Below are 27867 nucleotides of genomic sequence, written 5' to 3' on the forward strand. Positions count from 1 at the left end.
TTACAGTTCTGTAAAGTAATTGATATTATATATACAGTAAATAATCCTACATAGAGAACGAAAAAAAAATAATAACACAGGGTCTGGGCTTCCAAATAGGTAAAAGCAAAAAAGAAAGAAAGAAAGAAAGAAAGAAAGAAAGAAAGAAAGAAAGAAAGAAAGAAAGAAAGAAAGAAAGAAAATAAATGGTGGCTCTTTTATGCATTGGAGCATTTATTTATATTACTGGCATGGTTTGGCACCACTTGTCCCCTCAAGGGCCCCTGCAAACCAACTGAAAGTTCTTATGATGAAATGCTAGTGGGCGTGGTCTCCTTCAGGATGGCTCCGCCCCATTCACGTGGCACAACGGTTCACGGAACGGTTCGATAAGGATGAATCGTGATCATTAACCACCATCATCAAAAATCTCTTGGAAGAACTGTGTTCACCAGGAAGGTGTTGTTTATGTAGCCGATGGTTGCCAGACACCGTACTATGTCACATATCTGTACGCTTCTTTATTTAATTTACCTACATGACATTGCGGTAAAGTTAATGACACACAGCTTCAGGGTCTGGGGTTAAAAATCCTAAGATTTGACTCATCAAATCATCAAGTCTTAAAAGATGTGTGATGATTTAGTCCCTTATGCCGTCTTATGCCGTCCCTTATGCCGACTTATGAAGTATTCACAATGCTAAATTGCTAGCTATGAGCTAAGTTCAGACACTAAACATGACATTGCTGATTGTTGTGTAAATATCATTTTTGCTTTAAAATATAGCGGTTTACTTTCTTGTGTATCAGGAAACATGTGTTTGCTTTCTTCCTTAATATTAGATAACTATGTTGTATAATAACGAACAAATTTGCAGTTGATTTGTCATACTTTTTTGTTTTGAAGTCTCTTTGTCCCGCAGTACTTCAAACCCCCTCTTGTACAGTGTTTCAGTGTGCGATAGATGTGTGCACATAACATACTGTAGTGTTTTAGAAGTGCTTCTCATAACAATAACAGCTTGCAGTTTACAGATCGGGATCGGTGGCAAATAGCAGCTGTGATTGGCCGAGAGGCTTTCGCTTCGTGACTCATTGGCTGATCAGGCAGTGTGTTGTGGCCTGATTCAGCTCCACTATCCACTCATGTTGTTCTGCAATGAAGAGTGTGGTGGGCTTTTGGTGGTTTTTTTTAATGGTAGCCCAGTATCACAGATGTGTGGTTGATTATTTTGAATTTCTGAATGAAGGTTTTGGGTCACTTTGTGTGGAATGAGATTTAGTGGTTAATTGAAGTTAATTGTAGTTTAGTGGACTGATTGAAAGGTTGTGAGTTTGAATCCCAGGGCTTTCGCTGCTGGGCCGTTGAGTAGTTAAAAATAAAATAAAAATTTGAATTAAAAAAAAAAATTGTATAAAAATAAAATGAGATAAAAGTTAAAAAGATAAAAGTCGCTCTGGATAAAGGCATCTGCTATACATTTTAATAGCGCTAAGAATATATTCAAATACAGAATATGAGCTGAAGCAGGGGTCACAGTGGCAACCTGTCCCAGCAGTCTAGACTTTTCTAATCCTCCAGCTCCTCTTTCCCAGATGTTATTAAGCCAGCTGTGAGATATAATCTTTATAGCCAGTGTCTGGCCCGTGTCGGATGTCAAATCGGACGTAGCTAATACAGCTCTACCGGAAGCTGGCCGGAGAGCATTCATTATAAGATTTCATCAAAACCATATTTTCCATTTAATTTCAAAATTTAAAGCAGCTTCACAAAAGCATAGAAAAAGAACAAAAATTGTAAAGTTTAAATTGACCAAGCCTGAGGCGACGGTGGCAAGGAAAAACTCCCTGAGATGATATAAGAAAGGAACCTTGAAGTGATGTGACACACTGTACGGCTAAGTACGGTGATCCATACTCAGAATTTGTTCTCTGCATTTAACCAATCCAAAGTGCACACATACAGCAGTGATCACACACACACACACACCGTGAACACACACCGGGAGCAGTGGGCAGCCATTTATGATTCGGTGCCCAGGGAGCAGTTGGGGGGGTTCGGTGCCTTGCTCAAGGGCACCTCAGTCGTGGCCAGCCCGAGACTCGAACCCACAACCTTAGGGTTACGAGTCAGACTTAGGGTTAGGCCACGACTTCCTTGAGGGGAACCAGGCTTAAAAAGGAACCCATCCTCAGGAACTAATAGATCAGGGTCATTTCTGAGTTCTTTACAGACATAACACTAATTCCTTGCCGCTGAAGACTTTAAATGTTCACTGACGAAGAGCCGAGCCCAAAGCTGACCTACACAATAGCAGTTCAAAGATGGTGTAAAAGGCTCAGAGGAGCATCTGCATTTCTCAGGGTCACTCCCAGATTGCTTGCACCTCACCCTGTATTGGAGAGTAAGATCAACAAGTCTGCAGAGGAACCAGATGGAATGTCATGTACTTGCATGCACTACTCACGGTTTGTGATCTTAGGTGAGAATAGAAATATAAATTGACCAATAAACAGAGCACTTTATTGCTTCATTGGCAACTGACCTCTGAATAACCAACATATCTGTATTTATCGATTATGCCTTTCCTTGCTTTATTAACAGTGTCGATCCCCTCAGGTAAGGATCCCACCAGTACGGTTTTGAGTTCCTGTTAAAAGTCAGCTCAATCTGCCAATGGCTAGGTCTTATTTTCATGTTTCACATGCTGTTCGATGGGATTAAGATCCTGTGAATTTGCATGCCACTCAAAGTGTCCCCATGTTCCACCAGGCTTAGGTTTGGCATGGTGCACCCCACAGTTGTCATCTTGGAACGTAGGAGGGTCAGTGTTCTGTTCTTCTTGCACATGCAACGTCAGAGTCTGGCCAACAAATAACAAACAAATACTAAATAATGAAATGCTTACGCTTAAGTCCAGTTGTACAAGCTGTTTTTTTTTGTGTGTGTGTGTATGTAGTAAGAAGCTGATGTCAATGGATGTGACTAATGTGTGTCTAGAGAGCTTATTACACTCACATCTCATCTATATTCTCTATTATGTAGTGGAATGTATCATTTGTCCAGCAGCAATATAAAAGCTCATACAAAAGTGCCAAGGTTTGATCCAGGGTCCAAGGTTTGATTCTAAGATCCGCTCGAGATGTTCACACCGAGTCTGCTCGGCATGGACAATTTGTGTACGTGCTAGAAAATGTATTTCTTTGCAAAGTATTTCCACCCATATGGCACTTATTTCTGTTTATCACTTTTGACTAATTTAGGGTTTGACCTACTTTCTTTATTTAGTGATTCGTGCGTCTCTTTTTGATATTGTGAACTGACATTAAATTCAATATTTCTTCTACATATCACCTGACAAAATGGCACTGCATTAAGAGTCACCCAAGAAGAGTCACCAAGGAGCTTACAGTAGGTCTACGCATGCTGTTACCATTGTTAACGACTGAGAGATTTAGAGGTTTGGGGAAACTGCGTGACTTCTGATCGTGTGTAAACACGAGTCAGCAAACCTGTGAACTCCGAGTTGCACAAGGGAAGGACGCAAGCGTGAAGATGTGTGAATGGTGTTATATTGGAAAAGAAATGCTACGGTATATTTAGAGGAAGTTCTATGCTGAGAATGGTCTACGGACTGACGGATAGGAACGGGGGTAATGACAGGCTGTACATATCAACAGGCGAGTTACAGTCGACAATTTGCAGAGAAATGCGACATTCTTTTGTATGAAATGACCAATGAGTGTTGGTGCAACTCTAATCCAGACAAAGATCCACAACTCAAAGGTTCCACGGCTCTGGTGGAAGAAACGGTTCGTACTGTAAGACAACCATTATCCGGACACATGGAATGCTGTTTGTATTTATCAAAGAGAAATTCGGAGACTCAATAAAAACTGAAAAGACCATCATCACCACAGTGAAGGTGAAGCATGGTGATGGCAGCATCCTGCCAAGAGTTACCCATGGCTTATGGGTTGCTTCTCTGTCTAATGTGTGGAACACCGATAGAGGAAGGTAGAGGGAGACAGAGAGTGCATGCTCCCCTTTTTTTATGGTTTGGGGGAATCAAGCATTTGCTCTGATTGGCTTTGAGATTTGAAGGCATCAGGAGGCCAGATGGATGAGATTCCCAGAATCTGGAAGAAGGTTCATTTTGTAGGTACGGTTGATCTTCATTGGAATTTTTGTGTATTTGTATATTAAACTGTGGAGCATTTTTGTGGCCTATATTAAAAATGTTGGTGTTTGCTGTTGTGGTAAAAGCATTTCTGATGTTGGTTTATGTTGGTTGGTTAAGTCGTGTGGCCTAATAGTTAGAGAGTCTGACTCGTAATCCTAAGGTTGTGGGTTCGAGTCTCCGGCCGGCCACGACTGAGGTGCCCTTGAGCAAGGCACTAAACCCCCAACTGCTCCCTGGGTGCCGCAGCATAAATGGCTGCCCACTGCCCCGGGTGTGTGTGTGTTCATTGCTGTGTGTGCACTTTGGATGGGTCAAATGCAGAGAACAAATTCTGAGTATGGTTCACCATACTTAGCCGTATGTCACATCACTTAGTTATAGTTTTACGTATTTGCAAGAGAAGCATGGCGACGGCAGCATCCTGCCGAGAGTTACCTTTGGCCTATTGGTTGCTTCGCTGTCTAATGTGTTTATGCAATGTGTGGAACACTTATGCAAAGAAATGAAGGAGACTGCACAGTGAAGCTGATTGTCAGGTGATTTCCAGTTTAGAGGCGCTCCACTGTGACAAAACTGCTGGCAGCAGAGCTTTTTAAAAGCGGCTGCATTTAGCCTGCCTTGCTGCCGTTTCCCTTCTGATTATATTATATGTAAAATGTGTGCTGACGATTGAGAAAAAAGGCTTATTCTGAAAAGCCTTGGTCTCAGTGTATTTATTCATTACGCTTGTTATATTGTGTATTTTTTTATTAAATATCCTCATCCCGCATATCTCTATTCCTCATTTCTATATTTGTACAGTAATTGCATTAAATCTCTGAACACTAGGAGTGATAAGAATTAAGGTCATTCTGTCCATCCACTGCATCAAAGTGCAGGATTGGACAGCTGATGTGGATAAGCGTCTGCACTTTCCAAGCGTTAGCGTTGCTCATGACGCTGCTGGGTTTTAGATGCGAGTGCCGAGAGTGTTGACGTCTCTTGAACCTTTGCGAATGTGCAACACTCATGCACATTCCTGATTGATACATTTCCATGGAAACATGCTCTACACTGTACAAGCCTGTTGCTAAGGAGTGGGCCTTAGCAAGATTTTTTTTTCCGTTTTTGTATCATTTTTTTTTCCCTCGCTCTCTCTCTCTCTCTCTCTCTTTCTCTTTCTCTCTTTCTCTCACTCTCTCACACACACGCATAGTCGTTCTTTTACAGCAGAGAGATCCAGAGATTGCATTAGAGCTTTCTCGGTGCAACTGTTCTCTACCTCTATGATGAGGTTTGAGGGGTGAAAAAGTTTGGGGGCTATGTGGAGCTAGTGCACGGCTGGAGGGAGAGACCGGGAGAGACAGAGAGACAGATAGAGGAAGGTAGAGGGAGACAGAGAGTGCTTGCTCCCCTTTTTTTATGGTTTGGGGGATCAAGCATTTGCTCTGATTGGCTTTGAGATTTGAAGGCATCAGGAGGCCAGATGGATGAGATTCCCAGAATCAGGAAGAAGGTTCATTTTGGAGGTACGGTTGATCTTTATTGGAACTTTTTGTTGCCAAATGTGTACTTGTATATTAAACTGTGGAGCTTTTTTAAAAATGTTGGCGTTTGCTGTTGTGTTAAAAGCATTTCTGATGTCGGTTTATGTTGGTTATAGTGTTACATATTTGCACGTACTTGCTCAGGGTGTTTAAGCTTGAAGTCTTGTTCAGCTCCTTACATCTTTCAGTCTCTTGGCTTTGGAGTATATCACTGTATTCAGTACATGCACTATTGTCATGAACAATTTAAAATGTAGATAAAAGCACTGCAAAACATTTTCGGGCCATAAAAATGCATTTTGAAGGACATTAACCATAAGGCAAGGAGTCCTAAGAAACACCTACTGTATGGCGTGTAGTAAAAATGTTAACCGATGTTATCGCTGGAACACTATCATTCTAGTCACTCGCCAAGAGTTACATGAAAGTTTAAAACATCATGACTGCCCATCATGGTCACGTGCTTGCAAATGGGTCACAATTCTCAACTCAAGTCGTATGAAAAGCTACAAAGATTAATATTGCATTTGCATTTTCAGACACTTATAACCAAATTTGTCGTGTTTATAGCACAGTGTATTAACACATGCGAGTGCTTTAGAAGATTATCGTAATATGATTACTAGCCTAGCTTTATAAAACTGTACAATTAATTCTGTAAATACGTTTTAATTATGTCCAAATGGAAATGTGGTGATGTGGTAGCCTTGTGGTTGGACTACTGTGTTGGACTACTGATCAGATGGTTATGAGATCAAATCCCAGGTCCACCGAGCTGTTGGGTCCCAAGGCTCTTAACACTCAATTCCTCAGTTGTACATATTGAAATAAAATGTAAGTCACTCTGGTTAAGGATGTCCGCTACATGCCGGAAATGTAAATCCTAATTCCATTTTAAATCCTTAATAATACGGACGCTCCAATCCCATTTGTTGCATATCTATGTTGCATGTCTGGTACTGACATGCTCATAGTAACCGAGTGACTCTCTTCAAGGTTCTGTTGCTAAGTTACATGAATTGTCACCGGCTTGACGGTGAGATGTTTTAAAACCATTTTTAACACAGTGCTGTTGAATACTCAAATCTGATTGGTCAGACGTTTTCTATAACAGCAGCCCCGAAAGAATTTCTAGCCGCACAGATCGATCTTCATGTGTTCGTTCTAACGGCATCGTTTCTATGGTAACCGCTGATTCACATGGAATTGTATGGCTGCAATCCTCACGTAATCTAACGAAAAACAGATTTAAACGTGCCGCTATATACGCAAGGAAAATGTACAATTTTTGATATGCTGAACTTTTTAATAAGCAGAAGTTAACGAATCGTTAATCGAAAGAGTCAAACTTTTGTCAAGTCTGACGATGGAGTGTGTCGACTTTTAAAGTCGCTCGATAGAAATCTGTGGGGTTTTTGTTCTTTCTTCTTACTACAAGAGAAAGTTGTACACTGTAATAACGTACTAGCTGTTGTAATGGAGAAGTAACCGGAACTAACCTCATGGAGATGTTCCACAATCCGAATTTATAATTTATAATATAATGTGGGATGTGGTAGCTCAGTGGGTAAGGTGTTGGACTACTGATCGGAAGGTCATGGGTTCGTACCCCAGTACCAAGCAGTCACTGCTGGGCCCTTGAGCAAGGCCCTTAAGTCACTCTGGATAAGGGTGTCTGCTAAATGCCATAATAGTAAATTTATTTATAAACGCTATACACCTGAAATATGTGACATTAGTTCATTCATTCATTCATTCATTCATTTTCTACCGATTATCCGATCTATTCTCGGGTCACGGGGAGCCTGTGCCTATCTCAGGCGTCATCGGGCATCAAGCCAGGATACACCCTGGACGGAGTGCCAATCAACCTACCATGCATGTCTTTGGACCGGGGAGGAAACCAAAGTACCCGGAGGAAACCCCCGAGGCACGGGGAGAACATGCAAACTCCACACACACAAGGCGGAGGCGGGAATCGAACCCCCAACCCTGACATTAGTTAATAATGAAAATATTGTTCTGGTATAAGATCTTTCTCCGTCTGTCAGCTTTATACTTCTGAACTTTGATGTCTATTTTATTTAAGATGATTTCAGATGAAAGCATTTCAAATTTAGCTTGTGTTTAAGAGCAGAAATTGGAGGAAATATGGAGTTTCTTCTTTATGCAGTATATATGATACTTTCTGTAATCTGGGTCATGTATCTTTGTCATTCTGCTGCATTAAGCACTAAAATATGTATATTTGTATATGTGTATAAAAAACCCTCATGTACCTTCATTACAATTTGTACTTTTACCGGTTTTGTGGGAGTTTTTTGCACACAGTACTTAAACAGAGATATACTGTGTGTGAGTGTGAAACTCTGTGTAAGTGTGAATCTGTGCTCAAGAGCTTTAGTAGAAGAACCGTAGCCAAAAAATGACAAGGTGTTTCATTAAAAGCAGAACCCGTGACTGCTGAATCAGAATATATACACCAACGTACTGTATATACACCATATACACTGACTGAAAAGTGGTGGTAATTTTACTATATAAAGATACCTGTATTGAAGATTTAGTTTAATGACCGTTTGTATCACTTCTCATATTATATAATGGGTTATATAATGTTTTATAGAATTATATAATATTAGAAAGTAACCATGACAACAGTTATAAATAACGATGTAGACTACATATAAACAAATCGTTTTAATTATACAGAATTTATTATTTATAGGCTACAGTGTGTGGAAATGCTTTAATGAAACCTACTAGGAATAGAGTGAGGGCAAAGTCAGGCTTATCTACATTCATAATTACAGCTGCTATAAATTTAGAAGTATATTTATAAATTCTATCTCAGTTGCTGTGGTGGTAGTGAGCTTTTCTTAACACTCTAGTCTTTGACTGCTGTAGTATTAAGAGACCACTTTGCCGGAGCTAAGAGGCGAACCTGTTCCGGCGATCATAATGTCCCCAGCGAGCTCCGTGAAGATAGGGTGTGTTGGTGTGGTGTGTTGTATGGTGAGCTCTGACCTTGATTCGACCCCAGTGAGCAAATTTTGTGAAGAACTGGAACACTGCTTGAACCCCAGACCGCCCTGAACGTCCCAACATCTGTCCCTGACCTCACTAATGGTCTTGTGGCTGAACCGAATGATCAGAAATCCACACAGCTACACACAAATGTCATAGTGGAAAGCCTTCACAGAAGAGTGGAGCTTATTATAATCTGGAATAAGACGTTCAACAAGCACCTATTGATATTGATGTACTGTAATGATCAGGTGTCTTCAAACGTTTGGCTAGGTTTGGCTAGGTTTCTTCAAACCAGGTGTACCTTTAAAAAGAACACATGACTTTAAATGTACTTTGAGGGAACTACCATACAAGTATCTGTCTGTACATTAGGGATGCAATCAACAACAAATACAGTATTTTCGAAAAGAATAGATAGATTTGTCTATTTATAATCACACCCTCCAGTGTCACCCATATGAGGTTCCTGTCAAGGTTTCTTCCTTCACCAATTCAAAGGAGTTTTTCCTTGCCACTGCTGCCTGAGTCACCTCAGACTTGCTCATAGGGGGGTAAATACATACACATTGTGAACTATATACAGTACAGACCAAAAGTTTGGACACACCTTCCAAAAGTTTGGACACACCACCTTTTCAACAGGACAATGACCCCAAACACACCTCCGGGCTGTGTAAGGGCTATTTGACCATGAAGGAGAGTGATGGGGTGCTGCACCAGATGACCTGGCCTCCACAGTCACCGGACCTGAACCCAATCGAGAAGGTTTGGGGTGAGCTGGACCGCAGAGTGAAGGCAAAAGGGCCAACAAGTGCTAAGCATCTCTGGGAACTCCTTCAAGACTGTTGGAAGACCATTTCAGGTGACGACCTCTTGAAGCTCATCAAGAGAATGCCAAGAGTGTGCAAAGCAGTAATCAAAGCAAAAGGTGGCTACTTTGAAGAACCTAGAATATGACATATTTTCAGTTGTTTCACACTTTTTTGTTATGTACGTATATAATTCCACACGTTTTAATTCATAGTTTTGATGCCTTCAGTGTGAATCTACAATTTTCCTAGTCATGAAAATAAAGAAAACTCTTTGAATGAGAAGGTGTGTCCAAACTTTTGGTCTGTACTGTATGTACTTTGGTTAAGGTACTGTATGTAACTGAGGTTAAGGAACTGTCAGGGCTGACGGTACTGTATCTCTACCTCAGAGGTTTATTTTCCGTGTTTTACACTTTCGTACATCTCTCTCGCATGTACCCGATGTAATGTAAATGTTACAGGGTACAGATACACATCGAGTATACATATTTATCGATAAGATCGTTTTATCTACATCATAAAACGGTGGCAAGAATTATGTATAATAAAGAGTAATATATAAAGCAGCATTTAAAATGTAAAGTAAATGTTATAGCTATGTCGATATGTCACTTTTTCTCCTGTGTAGAAAATGCACAAATACGCCGACAACGAACGTCAGTAGAAGGCCAACAGTCGTCACGCCTTGACGTAGGCCAACGTGAGACAGCTGGCCTTCGACATCGTGCACATGCCGTAACGTTTTCCACACAACAAAGTGCCAGAGAGAGTGCGACTTTATGAGATAAGCAGTGAGTAGGATTGTTAGAGGGGGTGTGGGGGAGGGGGGGGGGTGGTGTCGAAGCCCACGCATGCTCCTGACGACTGATATGATCCGCATGGATCAACATGAACAATGCAAACGGTGCAGTTTGGAGCCTCCACCTGCCAAGACGGAACGAAAGGCTAGAAAACGGAACCGTCTTCGTCTGTGGAAGAGACGAGACGAAGGAGTGCAGAGAGGAGAGGATGATTATATGTAAAGTGTGTATCTACATCAAGTGCTTTCGACATTTACTTTTCTATTCCCTCGGCTTGGCTTCGGACCGTGATGTGTATTCGTGTGTTGTACGAATTCTCACGAGATCTCTACAGCGCTGATAAAGAACAGCTGGTCGATAGTCATGAAGAAAACGCTCTATGATTTCACGTCCGTAAATACCGAAACCGGCGCCTACATCAGACGCTTACCACTAAACACGAGCGCTCCCACGAGACCTGTTCAGTTTACCTGCAGACAGGGTCAGCTTTTTATTCTAGTCCCTGTTTCATTAACTCCACCTCCACTGCATCATCTGTGCTTCTCTAACACAGGGTCAATACATTTCCCTCCGTAAAGCTGCTGCTCTCTGGCTCCTCTCCAGCTTTTCCCCCTTAAAAACCTCGCTTGTGGTCGTGTCGGGTCGATACGACATGTCCGTCGAAACGAAGTGGTGATTTATTTATTTTTTTCTTCCTGCTGAAGAGGTTCCAATTTCCAAGAAAGAGGTTATTCTCAATTGATTTGGTTCCTGACCATAAGACCATGTATTGTGGTTTTTCCATGATTTTGATCACTTCATTTTCAGTAGAAATGACTGCTGGGACACCATGGCATATGGTCACATATGGACACCAATTTGTGAGCAGAAGGCAATTTTTCCTCCCCTGTGCCCTTTGATGCTGCATCATGCCATCACGGAAGGCCGCATTGCGTGCGGTTTAATCCATGTTGGTCTTTCTTTCCTTTCCACCGGTGTTCAGCTCATATCAGAGCGGTACATTATCGTTTTTTAAATAATGATGATGAGGGTAAAGTGGTATGCGTGCGATAAAACTCTCGGCCATGCTGTTGTAACAGAATAATGAATGACAGGGTGGGAAGATGCAGCCTGACAGTAGAGTTATTTTGATGTAGAGCTATTTTCCTATAATAATAATAATAATAAGAAGAAGAAGAAGAAGAAGAAGAAGAAGACGAATAATAATAATAATAATAATAATAATAATAATAATAATAATAATAATAATAATAATCCTTTTATACCACAGAAAGTCGGCAACACTATGATTTTTTTTCTATTCATCAGAAAATGACACATTTCATAAACGTTAAATGTTGTGGATCTTCCAAAAATAAATAAAAGTCATTCCTTTTAACACATTATGGCTAAAAACGGCTGTAGACACTTGACCATCACCCCCACATGAGGCCGTTCATCCCTGAAGTAGATTATAATACAGGTACAGTACAGACCAAAGACCAAAAGTTTGGACACGCCTTCTCATTCAAAAATTATGAAAATTGTAGATTCACACTGAAGGCATCAAAACTATGAATTAACACGTGTGGAATTATATACGTACATAACAAAAAAGTGTGAAACGACTGAAAATATGTCATATTCTAGGTTCTTCAAAGTAGCCACCTTTTGCTTTGGTTACTGCTTTGCACACTCTTGGCATTCTCTTGATGAGCTTCAAGAGGTCGTCACCTGAAATGGTCTTCCGACAGTCTTGAAGGAGTTCCCAGAGATGCTTAGCACTTGTTGGCCCTTTTGCCTTCACTCTGCGGTCCAGCTCACCCCAAACCATCTGGATCGGGTTCAGGTCCGGTGACTGTGGAGGCCAGGTCATCTGGTGCAGCACCCCATCACTCTCCTTCATGGTCAAATAGCCCTTACACAGCCTGGAGGTGTGTTTGGGGTCATTGTCCTGTTGAAAAGGTGGTGTGTCCAAACTTTTGGAAGGTGTGTCCAAACTTTTGGTCTGTACTGTAATGTTCAGATAAAAATCAAATCAAATCAAATTTTATTGGTCACATACACATACCTACAGGGTACGACATGCAGCGAAATGCTTTTTACATCTATAAGCATAAAAAGGAATGCGATTTAGGATAAAAAAAATAAACCAAAACCAAAAGGAGATAAAAAAAAGTATAAACTATATAAAAATTAAATAATAATATGAAAATATATGTGGAAAAATAATGTATATACGTTTATCAGATGCCCTTGTACAGAGCGACTTACATTTTAACTCGTTTTTTTTTTTTTTTAAATACAACTAAGCATTAAGGGTTAAGGGCCTTGCTCAGGGGCCCAGCAGTGGCAGCTTGGTGGACGTAGGAATCGAACTAACAACCTTAAGAGCTGTAGCCCAACACTAGGCTACCACATCCCACATATAGAGTACTGTGCAAAAGTTTTAAGCAGGTGTGAAAAAATGCTGTAAACAAAGAATGCTTTCAAAAATGGAAGTGTTAAACATTTATTTTCATAAATGAACAAAATGCAGTGAACGAACAAAAGAGAAATCGTAATCAAATCAATATTTGGTGTGACCGCCCTTTTCCTTCAAAACAACAGCAATTCTTCTAGTTACACTCGCACACGGTTTTTGAAGGAACTCGGCCGGTAGGTCGTTCCAAACATCTTGGAGAACTAACCACAGATCTTCTGTGGATGTCGGCTTTCTCACATCCTTCTGTCTCTTCGTGTAATCCCAGACACACTGGATGATGTTGAGATCAGGGCTCCGTGGGGGCCGTGCCATCGCTTCATGCTGGTTTGAAGGCAAAAGGTAGTAACACCGAATATATTGATTTGATTTCGATTTTTCTTTTGTTTGCTCACTTTGCATTTTGTACATTGACAGAAATAAACACTCATTATTTATATTTCTGAAAGCATTCTTTGTTTACAGCATTTTTTCACACCTGCTTAAAACTTTTGCACAGTACAGTACATAAATGTGTATGGTTTTTTTTTTAATGATTGTCCTTAAAGTGTCCATGTGCAGTATGGTGTGTATAGAGTGTATAAAGTGGCAGAGTTAAAGTGACAGCGTAATATAATACAATCAGATAAGATAATATAAGATAATATAATACAATTGTATAGAAATTTATATCCGAATTAAAATCTAGAATAAGAATTAAAAAAGACTATATGAATGTAAACTTTTGGCTATATAATATATAGTGTGTATGCTATAAGCAGATATAAAAAAAAGTTGTACAAAAGTCCTACATGGTCATGTAACTTATCATGTTAACAAGAAACTGCAGAACTAATAAAGTTAGCACTTCCTTAAGGGTCTTTAAATCATTTCAATAATTCTACACAAACCTGTATATATGGAACATCTGACATACTGTAGAAGTCCCTGTATAAGTTACTATAGAAACGATCACGTTGCAGTTTAATATAAATCTCTCGGAATCAACCAATCAGAATTGAGAAGTGAGCAATCAGAAGTGAACTTGTTACGGAGTTTACAGGCGCATAAACTAACAGACAACATACATTTTTGTTGGAACATGTAATCATGGAAGCGAATATTTCGAAGTGTTGTTTTTGAGGTCAGATTTTTTTGTGATGCTGTAATAATTTAAGGTAATGATCGATCATGACAGGAGCACGGTGGCTTAGTGGTTAGCACGTTTGCCTCACACCTCCAGGGTTGGGGGTTCGATTCCCGCCTACGCCTTGTGTGTGTGGAGTTTGCATGTTCTCCCCGTGCCTCGGGGGTTTCCTACGGGTACTCCGGTTTCCTCCCCCGGTCCAAATACATGCATGGTAGGTTGATTGGCATCTCTGGAAAATTGTCCGGAGTGTGTGAGTGTGTGAGTGAATGAGAGTGTGTGTGTGCCCTGTGATGGGTTGGCACTCCGTCCAGGGTGTATCCTGCCTTGATGCCCGATGACGCCTGAGATAGGTACAGGCTCCCCGAGACCCGAGAAGTTTGGATAAGCGGTAGAAAATGAATCGATCATGACGCCTAACTGTAACGGAGCATCAGATTCTCAAGAAGAATACTCGAATTCAGACAAAGTATCAGCTGATTTTGGATGATTATGCAGTTGGGTTTCATCTAAGTAAAGTGAAGCATGTGTGTTGTCCGTGCAGATGCCCGAGCGGACCGATCGGAGAGGAGGAAGCTTTTTCGACACTACACCGTGGGATCGTATGACAGCTTTGAAGCTTCCAGGTGAGATGAAAGCTTTTTTCTAATCCACCTGAATGTTTTTTTTATCTTCCTGTGTATCTCTAAGAGCTTCTAATCCTCCAAGTCTAATTCTGAAGTACTGCGTGCTCCTTAGTTCGAAATCCTAAAAGGTTTAAGAGTTCTTTAGTCGTGTCAAGGTGTGCTGTTCCTCCTGACTTGCTGGATGTTTATAGTTGGGGATTTTTCTCTTCCAGATTGTGACACTTAGAATTTACTCATAATTCTAACTCTCAAGTGTTACAAACCTTCTGCCCTGACGTTCCGTTCTTTGTCGATCTATAAATGATTTATTATATCACAGTGATTATAATTTTTTTTAATTCTCTTAGGACTTAACCCTCAGTTTCTAGTATACTCTTCATTCCTTAACCTTTGACCTCATTTTTAAAAAAATGCTTTGAAACTGTTTAACCCGAAACCTTTAGACGTTCCTCTTCGGATACGGAATGTATGTTTGCAGCAGCTATTCGTTTGTCATGTTACGAGTAATTAACACCGAAAGGCTTCTCATAAAGCTGAGCAAAGATAGGGTCAGGAAGCGATTATTCACGGTCCGGAGCTCGTTAAATGTCGTCTCATTAGCCGACCGGCCTTTCCGAACCGTGCTAAAGTAGCTCACAGGCATCAGGATAATTGATCAGAACATTGCTGTGCATTTACTGCTGCATTAATTTCTCTTATGTCACATGTCACATGTGGTTATGTTACTTGAATGTCCTACAATAACATCAAGAATAATTCAGTAAACAAAAGTCCAAGTTTATTCCAAATTCCAGATTTGAATGCATTCAGTTGATGCAGAAAATGAATCGTTAATGCGACAAGAACATGACAAGCATTATGAATGATAATAAATATAAATAAAATGTCTTAGGACAGTTGCCACGCACATCCGGGGTTCGGGGGTTCGATTCATGCCTCCAATGGTGTGCATGAGTTTGCATGTTCTCCTCATGCTTTGGGGGTTTCCTTCAGGTTCTCTGGTCTCCAGTCTCCTCCTCCCCTAGAATGACTGACGTCTCTAAATTGTCTGTTGTGTGTGAGTGTGTGATTTGCATCCTGTTCAGTTCAGGATGTCCAGATCCAGACTCCAGGTTCCTCATGATCCTATGTAGTATAAGCCGTACAGAAGATGGATGGATGGATGGATGGATGGATGGATGGATGGATGGATGGATGGATTAATGCATGGATAATTAGCCTTTTGCCTTCTTGTTATTCTTTAGTTATAATTCAATTAGCAATTCATTATCAATTGTGCTACTCTTAGGTCAACCCAAAAATTGTCATTGACAAAGTAATAGCGCTATAGCTGATCCTTAGCTGATTGAAAATAATCGCACACCCTAAAATGTCTGTCAGCCAATCAGAATCAAGCGTATTGATTTCAGACGTGTTTAATGTGAAGCGCCCACAGTACTGTAGGTTTTTCCTTTCATTACTATTAGGGCTGGGTGATAAAACGACAACGATATGTATCGCGATAGACACGTGATCGATATCAATAAAAAATGTGTTCGATAAAACATTCGAGATTTTTTATTCTTTGTCGGAAGAAAACAGAGGTTGCGAAGCAAGTCTGGTTGCATTAACAAAGGCACTCGCTCTCTGGTAACCTAGCAACGTAGGGAGTGACACGCTAACAGCCAATCATGTAACAGTATCAGGTTTGGTTGCATCATATCGTCATCTCGTGCTGGTCTGCTGGATTCCTCTTCAGTAACCGGTGACCGATAAGCAGAAAATGAGCCGCTATAGAAAAGATAATATTAATATAATCCTGTGATTCATCAGAGCTGCTGTATTAAATAAATCAAAACCTTGTGACGAATCAGAATCGAGCATTGAACGGTACTGTTGTATTTATAACACAACCCCATTTCAAATTATACTTAAACGATTTTCATTTCACTTCATGGATGACTTTAGACACAATCGCAGTCATTTGGTCATTATGTCTAGTCAGAATGACCAGACGACTGAGGTTTCATGGATATTAATTCTGTAAACAAAAATCATCTCGCATCCGTCTGCACAAAGAGCACGATACAATTCTTTTTATCCGCTTCCAAGTATTCTCATCCGTCTAATCGATCAAACGACGTCGATCGTCTTCATATCTTTCATAATATCATGTTTCCCAAACCTCGGTCTTTGTTCTGTTCCACTACATGGAAATTACAACACAAGTGTTCACGTGTGATTTCTTTTCCCGAGAAGCTTTGCAGAGGGTGTGAAAGCGCTCATTGTCAGATGGCTGCTTATGTAAGCGGCCCGAATTCTCGAGCCGCGGGTCAGCGTGCCTCAACACCGACACGACGATGGCGTCTAATAATCTGCGGCTGCGATTTAATCGAAGGTCACGTCCGGATAATTAGGAAGCGTCTGGGTTTGAAATTGTACGTTAGTTCTAAAGCATGCACGTGATTGTTGCATGTTAGGATTGGAGAGATGTTGCAGTTACTGTGTGATAGAAATGTGAAGACGTTTCGTACCGTGATTTATTTCCGTACCATTTGTCAGATGGATTAGTGAGTAGAATCTATTGTTTCACCCAGAGGTTTGTTCACCTTTCAGAAGATGGAAGTAAACAGAATTACTGCATCATCACACTGCAAATCAGCAAAGTTTAGCAGGATCTGTGCACGCTAGAAGACGTTTGAAGAAAATTGTTATGCTACTGATCTTGTCTGTTTTTGGTGTAGGCCACTTTAAAGGAGGAAAAAAATCCATAAGCGACAAGCTGAACTCCTACTCAGCACACAAACACACACACACACACACACACACACACACACACACACACACACACACACACACACACACACACACACACACACCCCTTGCTCTGAGCATGTTGTCATGGAGACACGCAGGAAGAATCCATGGTGATGCATCGCCATCTACTTCCTGTAGGCTTTACAGAACGTGAGGCAGGAAGTTTAGAAAAAAATTATGTTTAATAAATATTTATTGATGTCTATAATAAACAATATGCAAGTTTCAAATGTATGCAGGGCATCCTAGAAAGCAATCGAGCCGTGATGATGATGATGATGATGATGATGATTCAGTTTATGGTAGACTTCTTACAACAGAAATACTACTGAGAAAAACTGATTCATTTCACAATACTAGGAAGTTTCATGGACTTCTTGTGGTCTGGTGAAGAGAATTATGGGATTGTGTGCACTGATGGTTTTCGTCTTCACCTTTTTTTATTAATATTTTTTTTTTTCGTGACGTGACATACGGCTAAGTACGGTGACCCATACTCAGAATTCGTTCTCTGCATTTAACGCATCCAAAGTGCACACACACAGCAGTGAACACACACACACACACACAGCAGTGAACACACACACACCGTGAACACACACCCGGAGCAGTGGGCAGCCATTTATGCTGTGGTGCCCGGGGAGCAGTTGGGGGGGGTTTGGTGTCTTGCTCAAGGGCACCTCAGTCGTGGCCGGCCCGAGACTCAATCCCACAACCTTCAGGTTACAAGTCAGACTCTCTAACCATTAGGCCACGACTGCCCATCAATCACGTTGGGAAACAATCATCGTCCTTGACCAGTTTAAGGGTATTTATTATGGGTAGTATTCATATTTATTAGTAGTATTGTTCAGCCAGGATTGTTGGCCTTGTCAAATATTACTGTATATATGACTGTAATCATCAAATCACTGAACATTTAAAGGAAAACCCTAGCATATAGTGTGTTGGTAACATATTGGGCCACCACAGTCCTCCAAAACAGTATTATTGTTCCTTGGCACCGATTCTACAAGTTTCTGGAACTGTACTAGCGTGATGAAGATATTCCCCTTGTTGGTGTTGGTTATGATTATGGTGAATGAAAGCGATGACTAACAATTCATTCTTATATCTCCATCAGTAATTTAGGCAGTAGGAATTATCTTCTATTACAAGCAAAAAATAGATCGTGGTAAAGAATGATGATACCAGATTTTTTTGATCACCATACCACCTATTGATGCCATGACGGATTTCACGGCCGTTCGTGCAAACTAGGAGATTCTGGTTCGGTGCATTTGCTGGATATGTTGAAATGGATGAGAAAACATAATAATAATATGATATGTTATGTTATGAAAACATAAATATTCAATTCAATTTCAATTTATTCGTGTAGCGCTTTTAACAACGGACATTGTCTCAAAGCAGGTTTACAGAACATCATATAACAAGTTTTATATGAATTATTATACAAAGATTAATATAATACAAACATTCAAGATTAGTATCAGACTGTGGTGAGGAAAAAACCCCTAAGATGGAAGAGGAAGAAAACTTGAGAGGAAACAGACACAAAAGGGAACCTTATCCTCATTTGGGTGACACTGGAGGGTGTGATTAAAAATATACGGTCTGACAATTGTGTATTGATGAGGAGGTCGTTTGTCCTCAGAGACCACATGGAGTTAGCGTGTAGCATGTCCGAATACTTCATGAAGCAGAGTCCAACTGGAGCCGGTACAATCTCTGGATGCCTCGGGATGGGTTGAAAAAGAGAAGCAAGCGAGCGGAAAGACATTAGCGTAGCTGCTGTTCTTAACATTAGCAAGCACTAGATGATAATGCGCATATACTAGAGCAAAAGATTATGTAAAGTATTATGTGTACGCTTGACTACATAAAGAGATACTTTTTAATCTACATTTAAACTGGAAAAGAGTGTCTGAGCCGCGGACACTGTCAGGAAGGATATTCCAAGGTTTAGGAGCTACTGTAAATACGAAAACACTCTACCAGCTTTAGTAGACTTTGATATTCCGGGAACTAAGAGAAGTCCTGAGTTTTGTGATAGAGTATGAAGATGTTATTGGTCTTTGGTTATTGCTATTTTGGCTATTAGTTATTTGTAGATGCAGCCATTAAAAAGGATTTGTACTGAGCAGTATTTCCAGACATGGTTGTGTTACGGAGACGCAACATCATACTGTATGACGACGTTTTGCTTATTCGCTTTGGCTGGCTAGTTTTCCTACACAACCTACTGTAAGAATAGATCTAAACTAGTAGCAGTTGTTTTTATTTTGGTGGCTGAACAGAACTAGAGTCATGTTTGATAAATCGATCCATTTAGGAAAGATTGTGTCTGTGTGTAGTTTTGTTTTAAACCTTATCCTGAACACAGAACAACTTCTGATGCTTGAACGTGTTCCTTCATATTTGTCTGGTGGAGAATTACGGGATTTTTCTAGACTTGATGGTGCATACTATTAGACTCGATTCTAAAACCTTCCATGGAGTGAGAAATTTGTCACTATAATCATAATCTTTATGTATTTATTTGGACTTTAAGTAAAGTTTTGTAAGCGAACATTTCTTTGGTGAAAATCCATGGTGATAGTGTTACAATCATTCATTCGTGCGCTACTTCCATCGGCTTAAGTGGACGTAAATGACTCTATGTCTAGAGAAAAGTATAGTACTAGCCAAATGACCATATAGTTCAAAAATCATCTTGTATTTCTAACACCACAGGGACATTTGATCCTTGCAAAGTTCTACAACCATGCCAGGAAAAAAACGCACAGAAACACACCCTGCACCCAAGCGGATCTTGTAGCTATGGTAACCGTGCATCATTCTGCCGGAGTCAGCTGATTCTTCCCGCATTTCTATAAAAACTCATTTCAGCGTACAGCTTGCCAGAAACATCAGAAAAGCTTTGATTAACATGCGGTCAGTCTTTTATCTGTGTATGAACGACTTTCGCACGGCCGAAGCAATTTGAGCTCGTTTATTTGTGGAAATTGCAAGAATTTATGCAAAACAGACTTCTGAGGGTCACTTTTGGTACATATTATATCTCAGCAACGTAGAACATCGACTAGCGTATTTCGACCGTAATGTCACATGTGAGGAATAAACACAGGAGTTTAGAGGAAAATCAACAACAATATAATTGTGTAGAAATAAACTCAACATAGAACATTACTTATGTTATAGCAGCTATAAACTGTCTTTTCTTTACTCTTAAAGCTATTAATAATGTGAAAAATTGTGTAGCTTGTTACTGAGATCATCATCTGTTCAGAGAACGTTCCTGTGGTGGAAAAACTTTAGCCAGCTTTAGCTCTGACTGCACCATCCATCTGTTTATATCAAACTGTTTACATGATGGTTTTTGCACTGCTATCTTTGCACATCACATGCTGTCCGCACATTTACTCAGTTGTTGTTTTGCACACCACATTTCAATACCTCAAATCAAACTGCTGCTATTACACAAGTGTATATATGTTTACTCGAACCTTCTTCGTTCAGATGCCTATAGTTTTGCACAATGGTTTGTATGATTATACAGAATACACAGTATAATATACAGGATACACACTGTATACACAGAACACACACTGGTCGGTGCTATTTTGTATTTTGTGTATTTTGTATTGTCCGTTTGCACTGTATGTTGTCTACGTTGCACACGACGCACTTTATGCGGCTTGGACGACTTACTTTATGTACGTATGATGCCACGTATTGTTTTACGTAGCGTCATATTCACAGAGTAACGTTGTCACAGTCCACTACGTACTGCGTTAGCTTAATATGGTTGAAGTGACAATAAACGCTTCTTTCCTCTTGACAATCACAAAGCACTGACACTGGAGACTCCTTCCATACAGAAATGTATTCTTATAGAAAAGTTCTCCGTGTGAGGTATCCAAGGTACGCTTGGCGTTTTCCCATCTCATGCTACACGTCACTGGTTAAGGATATGAAGGTCACTGGTGGTTCAGTAGATTCTAGAGCTTCTGTTCTAGTGATCAGAAGGCTGATTGTTCGAATCCCAGCCCGTACAGAGCTCCGTTGTCGTCCGGCATGAACTTTTAATCGCTCGGCTATGTGCTCGATTCGAAAAGAGTCAAACGGGGGAACAGCACAAAGCTTAAAATGTTTAAACGATTGATTATTTAATTGTTATTGTGGTCACTGAAACTCTTCGAACCTCCTGGAACATCTCAAGTGTCTTGATCTGAATGCAATGTGAAATTTATCTCTCTGTAATTTTTTTAAAATGCAGTTTTTTCTTCACACCTCCCCAGCTGTTTTTTCCCTCTCTCTCTCTTTTCCCTTATCCCTTCTCTCTACAACATTTTTATTTCCCTCTCATCTTTTTTTACCCTCTACATGCCACGGTTCCTCATCCTCTACCAAGGCGGTTGTATGTCTCGCGCTCCATCAGCCCCGCCCACTCCTGCCTTAAACCCGGCTCGCGAGCCTCTGTACCGTTAATAACAGCCGTTAAAGCTGGGCGTCAGACTACAGGGATTTTTTTTATTGGCTGATTTTTACACCGTGTTTGACACATTTTGATCTCAGTCGCCATGATGCGGGTGGGAACAGGAAAACTGGTAGTTTTTTATAGTCGAAATCAAAGCTGGAGCCTCGAGTTGTGATCGTCTCGCGCGCGCGGACCCGTTTTTTTTTTTTAGTTTTTTTTTTTTTTTTCCCGCTTCAACCATGTCGGTGAGTGTGAGATGGTAGTCAGCGACGCGCGACGGAAACCGGCTCGTATTTTCAATCGTTCTCGATTAAAAAAGAAAAAAAAAACCCTGTAGTCTGAGCCGAATCTTTAACTTCAGTGACGATGAGGAGCTCCGGCATGATGAAGCCGCACTACTCGGTTGCCTTGGTGAGGATGACGGCCGCGTGCACTAACGGTCGCTGCGCGCGCAAATTTCTCCACAGTGACTGCGTCATCGACGAGAAGACAGTAGTCCTGCAGAAGAAGGATAACGAGGGCTTTGGCTTCGTGCTGAGAGGGGCAAAAGGTAAGGGGGAAAGAAAAAAAGAGCATCCTCCATGTTTAAACCCCCCCACCCCCTGGTGTCTTATATTGAGGTAACGGTAAGAGTTGACGCTGTGAAAAGTTGACGTTAACTTCACGCGCAAAAAACTGACATCTACAGTAATGGCAATAGCATATGCTATAGAGTATAGTCACGTCACAAAGTACATCCAAAAGATAATATAAAATAACTTTAACTAACCCGTGTAGAAGAATCAATTCTGTTAGATGTTTTAAACACCTACAAATGGTCAAAAGAACATCTTTACACCTTTACCTGTTTAACTGCAGCGTAATAAACTGACATATGGCATCTATAGTAATGGCATTAGCATCTACTATGGACTTTAGTCACATCACAAAGTACATCCAAAAGATAATATAAAATAACTTTAACTAACCTGTGTAGAAGAATCAATTCTGTTAGATGTTTTAAACACCTACAAATGGTCAAAAGAACATCTTTACACCTTTACCTGTTTAACTGCAGCGTAATAAACTGACATATGGCATCTATAGTAATGGCATTAGCATCTGCTATGGACTTTAGTCACGTCACAAAGTACATCCAAAAGATATTATAAAATAACTAACTATCCTGTGTAGAAGAATCAATTCTGTTAGATGTTTGATCGAAAGAAAAGAACACCTTTACACCTTTACCTGTTTAACTTCACCCGCAAAAAAAGACGTATGGCATCTATAGTAATGGCATCAGCATATGCTATAGACTCTAGTCATGTCACAAAGTACATCCAAAAGATAATATAAAATAACTTTAACTTTCCTGTGTAGACAAATCAATTGTGTTAGATGTTTGGTCGAAAGAAAAGAACATCTTTACACCTTTAGTTGTTAATATATATGCAGTACATAACCTTCTCTAATGTCTTTTTGCCAATTAAATTAGATCTTAGTTAATCTTAGTTAATCTTAGTTAGTTCTTGGTTAATACTTTGGTGGTTAATACTGTATTTCTGTTAGTCCCGTGAGAAGGTAGCAGTTATCTGTCACGCTGATATCACATCATAGGGTGACACTAAGATGTTGATGGCACGGGTATAATAGCTATCCAGTGGCAGACAAAGAACGATGTTGAGCCCTTGATCAAGGCTCTTATCCCTTCACTGCTTGTAACTCTTAGACACTTTGGATGAAAGTTTCAGCCAAGTATATTAAATGTAAATGTTTATTTCTGGTCAGCAATGTTTATTTTTGGGTAGCTGACAGGCATGATAAAGTTACTAACATGGTAGAACTGGGAGTGAACGTAGTAATATAATGTGTTTACAACAGTAGCAATTTACACCGCCAAAGGGTTTTCAGTGCTGTCGCTTCCCATGTAAGGAGACCCATGGTGCTTTACAATGATTTAAGGAAAGTTTGCGAAATCCAATCTATGTTTATAGGGAGGAGCAGCTGGATAAAATAAAGATGAGAACCATTAAAAAACTGTCAAATTATATACAGTAATGTGACAAAGAGGGACACCATAACAACTCTTGCTGGACAGGAAGAAATGCTGCTGTCCACAATATCAACATTCTACTAAGCCTACTTGTCCACAGGGCAGCTACGCATAAACAGAATTATTGCCTAGGCTATATCCGCATTAATCAGGATAAATTTGAATGTGCATCTTTTTATCTACGTTGTGGCCTTGCGTCCACGCCGAGATAGGATTTTTGCCCAACGAAAACAGAGCTTTTTTTAAAACGGTCGGTAAATGTGAAAAGAATGTTTTCAAGTTGTTGTGTGGGCTAATAAAATAGAGATATTCAAATACAATGATGTATTTTTAGTGATGTGATGCAGTCATATGACCCAGCCAAGTGTCAAAACAAACAAGATGGTAAGCAGGGTTCCACTGCAGTTGTGATGCCTTCTATCCAGTGTGATAGCGATGTTAAAGATTAATTTCCCTTTACAACCTTCAAATTGCATTTTTTCAAAAGGGCACAGAATTTTAACTCACAAAGACATTTTACGCTTCAATTCAAAGAGATAGAAAATGTTTTCATGCACACACAGTATAAGGATGTAAGCGCCAGAGTAGATGAGGAACATTTAAAAAAAAAATGCAGATTTCAGATATTTCTGGATTAATGTGGACATAGCCCAAGCCAAGTAGCTCGTTGGCATGTGATTGCAAATCAGTGGTTTTCAAACTTCTTGTAGCAGGACACTCGTGTATAATTGTAGAATAAATGTCACAATCCCACCCAGTATGGATTTGTTGTATAAACAGTATTTAAAGACTTTCTATAATATTTCTCAGAACTATAGTGCTTTCTGTTCTTGAGATCTTCTCTGATAGTACACATGTCTAAGCTGACTTTGGTGCTTGAACCCCTAAATATAATAGCTTTGATAATGTGTTGATAATGTGTGATTCTCACCACTATAAGAAAATGAAAAAATTTAGGAAATTGAGTTGTCTTGACTTGCCCCCGTTGTAGTGTCTCACGGTCCTTGTTCTGTCCCATAACACTACATCTCTGTGTTTTTCCTCACTACGCTCTCATGTGGATCAATAGCCGATACACCAATTGAGGAGTTCACCCCGACCCCAGCCTTCCCTGCCCTGCAGTACCTGGAGTCTGTGGATGAAGGTGGGGTAGCATGGCAGGCCGGACTGCGTACCGGAGACTTCCTTATCGAGGTGAGAAAAAAAAGTATCTAGTCCACGCTGGGTGTGTTCTTGGCTTTGGCTGGATTTAGAGGAGCTACGAATGGCTGTTGAAGTGAGTTTGTCCGATCAGCAAACGTTTGTGTCAACAGGAAAACATTTATATGCTGTCTCGGTGAAGTGAAGAAGGTCAGGGTTGCATCTTTAATGAGAGTGCAGTGGTGCATACACACACACACACACACACACACACACACACATACACACACACACACAAACACAGATGGAGCTGGCTGGTGTTTCTGTAAGAGGCTGTGAAAGTGCATATTGGTTTTACCAACAGGGAAGCGCCTCCTCCCTCCCTTCCTTCCTCCCTTCCTTCTTCCTTCCCTTCCTTCCTTCCTTCCTTCCTTCCAAGTGTGGTGTGGTTGCACTTAAAGTAAGAGGGAAGCTGTTAATCTGACCATCATGTCTACCATTTTATAAATTATTTTCAGTTGTTTTGATGACCCAGGATTCAGGAATATGCTCACAGTTAAGATGGTGAAGGTGTACAGATAAATCAGTGTTCAGCTCTAAGCAGTAGGAATGGGTATGAGTGCACAAATAAGGTCTCAGTAAGGTTTCAGTTCACTTCAAGCTGCCAAAATCATTTCAGTGTATTTTGGTATAGATTCAATTTTCGTCAAGTCAAGAGTCAAGAAGCTTTTTATTGTCATTTCAACCATATATAGCTGTTGCAGTACACAGTGAAATGAGACAACGTTTCTCCAGGATCAAGGTGCTACATAAAACAAAGACAGGGCTAAGGACATGTAAGTAGTCTTAGCCACATAAAGTGCAACTGTGCAACCTGGTGCAAACAGTGCAGGACAAGACAAGCAAGACAGTGCAGGACAAAAGACAGTGCAGGACAAAAAACAGTGCAGACATTAAGTTACAAGACAATACAAAAAGTACAAAAAATGCAATACACAAAAGACAATAAACAGTAACAGAAACAGCGCCGACCGACCGGTGTAAATACTGAATGTTCAAACAATATTTTGTGCAGTAAAAGAATGAACAGCAGCAGGTTCTTAGCAGCAGGTCCTTTGGATTATATATAGAGTTGTGCAAAAAACAGCAGATGACTGAGATATTGTCCAATATGTGCAAAAACAGCAGAAAAATGTGCAAAACAGTGTGTGTGTTTTGTGAGGGTTTATGCAGTCCATACAGATGATGTGTGTGTATGTTGTGCTCAGTATAGTACAGTTCAGTTATTGAGAAGTCTGATGGCTTGTGGGAAGAAACTGTTACGCAGTCTGGTCGTGAGGGCCCGAATGCTTCGGTACCTTTTTCCAGACGGCAGGAGGATGAAGAGTGTGTGTGAGGGGTGTGTGGGGTCATCGACAATGCTGTTGCCTTTGCGGACGCAGCGTGTGGTGTAAGTGTCCATGATAGAGGGAAGAGAGACCCCAATGATCTTCTCCGCTGTCCTCACTATCCGCTGCAGGGTTTTGCGATCCGAGATCATACAGTTCCCAAACCAGACAGTGATGCAGCTGCTCAGGATGCTCTCAACTTGATGCTTCTTGAACTGTTCTGGAGGGATGAACACTGTTCTTCCAAAAGGACTTTCCCATAGCTGGTGTTTTGATGACGGTGGTCAGCAGTGCTGTCGATCAAGTCACAAAGGGGTTCAATTAGGTTGAGATTTGGTGACTGTGGAGATTTGGACGTGGTTATTCGTGAAGAGACCACACACATCACACTAAAAATTTATTGATTTGCTTCACCGGGATGCTTCGCTTTAGTGAGGTGTAATCACAATATAAGGTGTAATGATACAGCATATTGTAGCTTGTCATTCAGTACAATGCTTTCTATTTGATACTCACAATACTGCATATTGACTCAATTAAGAAGGTATGTCAACATAAAATACTGCTTATATTAGTGGGTGACACTCTGAAAAAAGAGGCTTACACTTTAACTTTGATCAGGCTAGGCTACTGGGGTTTAAAAGAAATGGATGCTTCTGCTAATCCCACTTTTCTCCCTAAGCTAACATGTTAGCATACAAGTGTGGTAGCATGAGACAGCAATGGCTTCGAAGAGCAGCATGCAAGCAAATTTGGCCCGCTGGAAATTTCTACTTAAACCAAAATCCAAAGAAATCCGCAGAAAATCCAAAATCTGTTCTTGGATTTCTGTAAAGCTGCTTTTTGACAGTGTCCCACTCTCTTGGAGTTCGACCAGCGAAAGCTTAGCCATGTTTAACTCGGTGCAGTGGTGCTAATGCATAGCTTTTGCTTCATTATATGCTGCAAAGAGTCTAGATCAAACAACCACTGTGGTGATTAAATTTCAATTATAGTATTTTATGTTGAGTGTGATAATGAGTTAAGAATGGAAACCTAAGGCAGTACTGGAAAAGAATGTTTGTACAGAATGTCTTTGTATCCCTTCACTGGAAATAAGAGAACTCAAGCGTCCTGCACATCGACCCCACTGAACCCCAGACCTCCTCACTCTTACATCGTCAGTGTCTGATCTCAGTCATGCTCGTGTATCTGAATGATCACACATCCCCAAAGCCACGGATGTAATCTGTTATCTAGTAGAAAGCCTGGATGTAATCTGTTACAAGACAGCGTTCTAGCAACATAATCAATAACATTACGTAAATCATTAAATGAATCCATCAATCAACATTTACATCGAAAAGTTCTGTTGTCATAGTGTATTTTTAGATCTTCTAATTGTGTTGAGTAATTAAAGCACTACAGAGACTGGTCAGATGGCAGCTGATCATTTCAGACTCAGAGACTAGAAAGCTGGAGTTTATTCCTTATTGCAGGA

At 40.4% G+C, this 27867-nt stretch overlaps 1 protein-coding gene across 6 annotated transcripts in view; it reads left to right on the plus strand.

The window, feature by feature from the left end:
* The window catches only part of shank2b (SH3 and multiple ankyrin repeat domains 2b), a 170223-nt gene that overhangs the window by 114445 nt on the left and 27911 nt on the right, over positions 1–27867 (plus strand). For all 6 annotated transcript variants that reach the window (XM_027135613.2, XM_047802388.1, XM_047802389.1 and 3 more), the window contains 3 exons: positions 14464–14545; positions 22292–22374; positions 24929–25053. In XM_027135613.2, coding sequence (XP_026991414.2) covers positions 14464–14545; positions 22292–22374; positions 24929–25053 — 290 coding nt within the window. The remainder of the gene's footprint in view (positions 1–14463; positions 14546–22291; positions 22375–24928; positions 25054–27867) is intronic.

The sequence above is a fragment of the Tachysurus fulvidraco genome, chromosome 17, assembly GCF_022655615.1.
Source record: "Tachysurus fulvidraco isolate hzauxx_2018 chromosome 17, HZAU_PFXX_2.0, whole genome shotgun sequence".
Taxonomy (NCBI): Eukaryota; Metazoa; Chordata; class Actinopteri; order Siluriformes; family Bagridae; genus Tachysurus; species Tachysurus fulvidraco.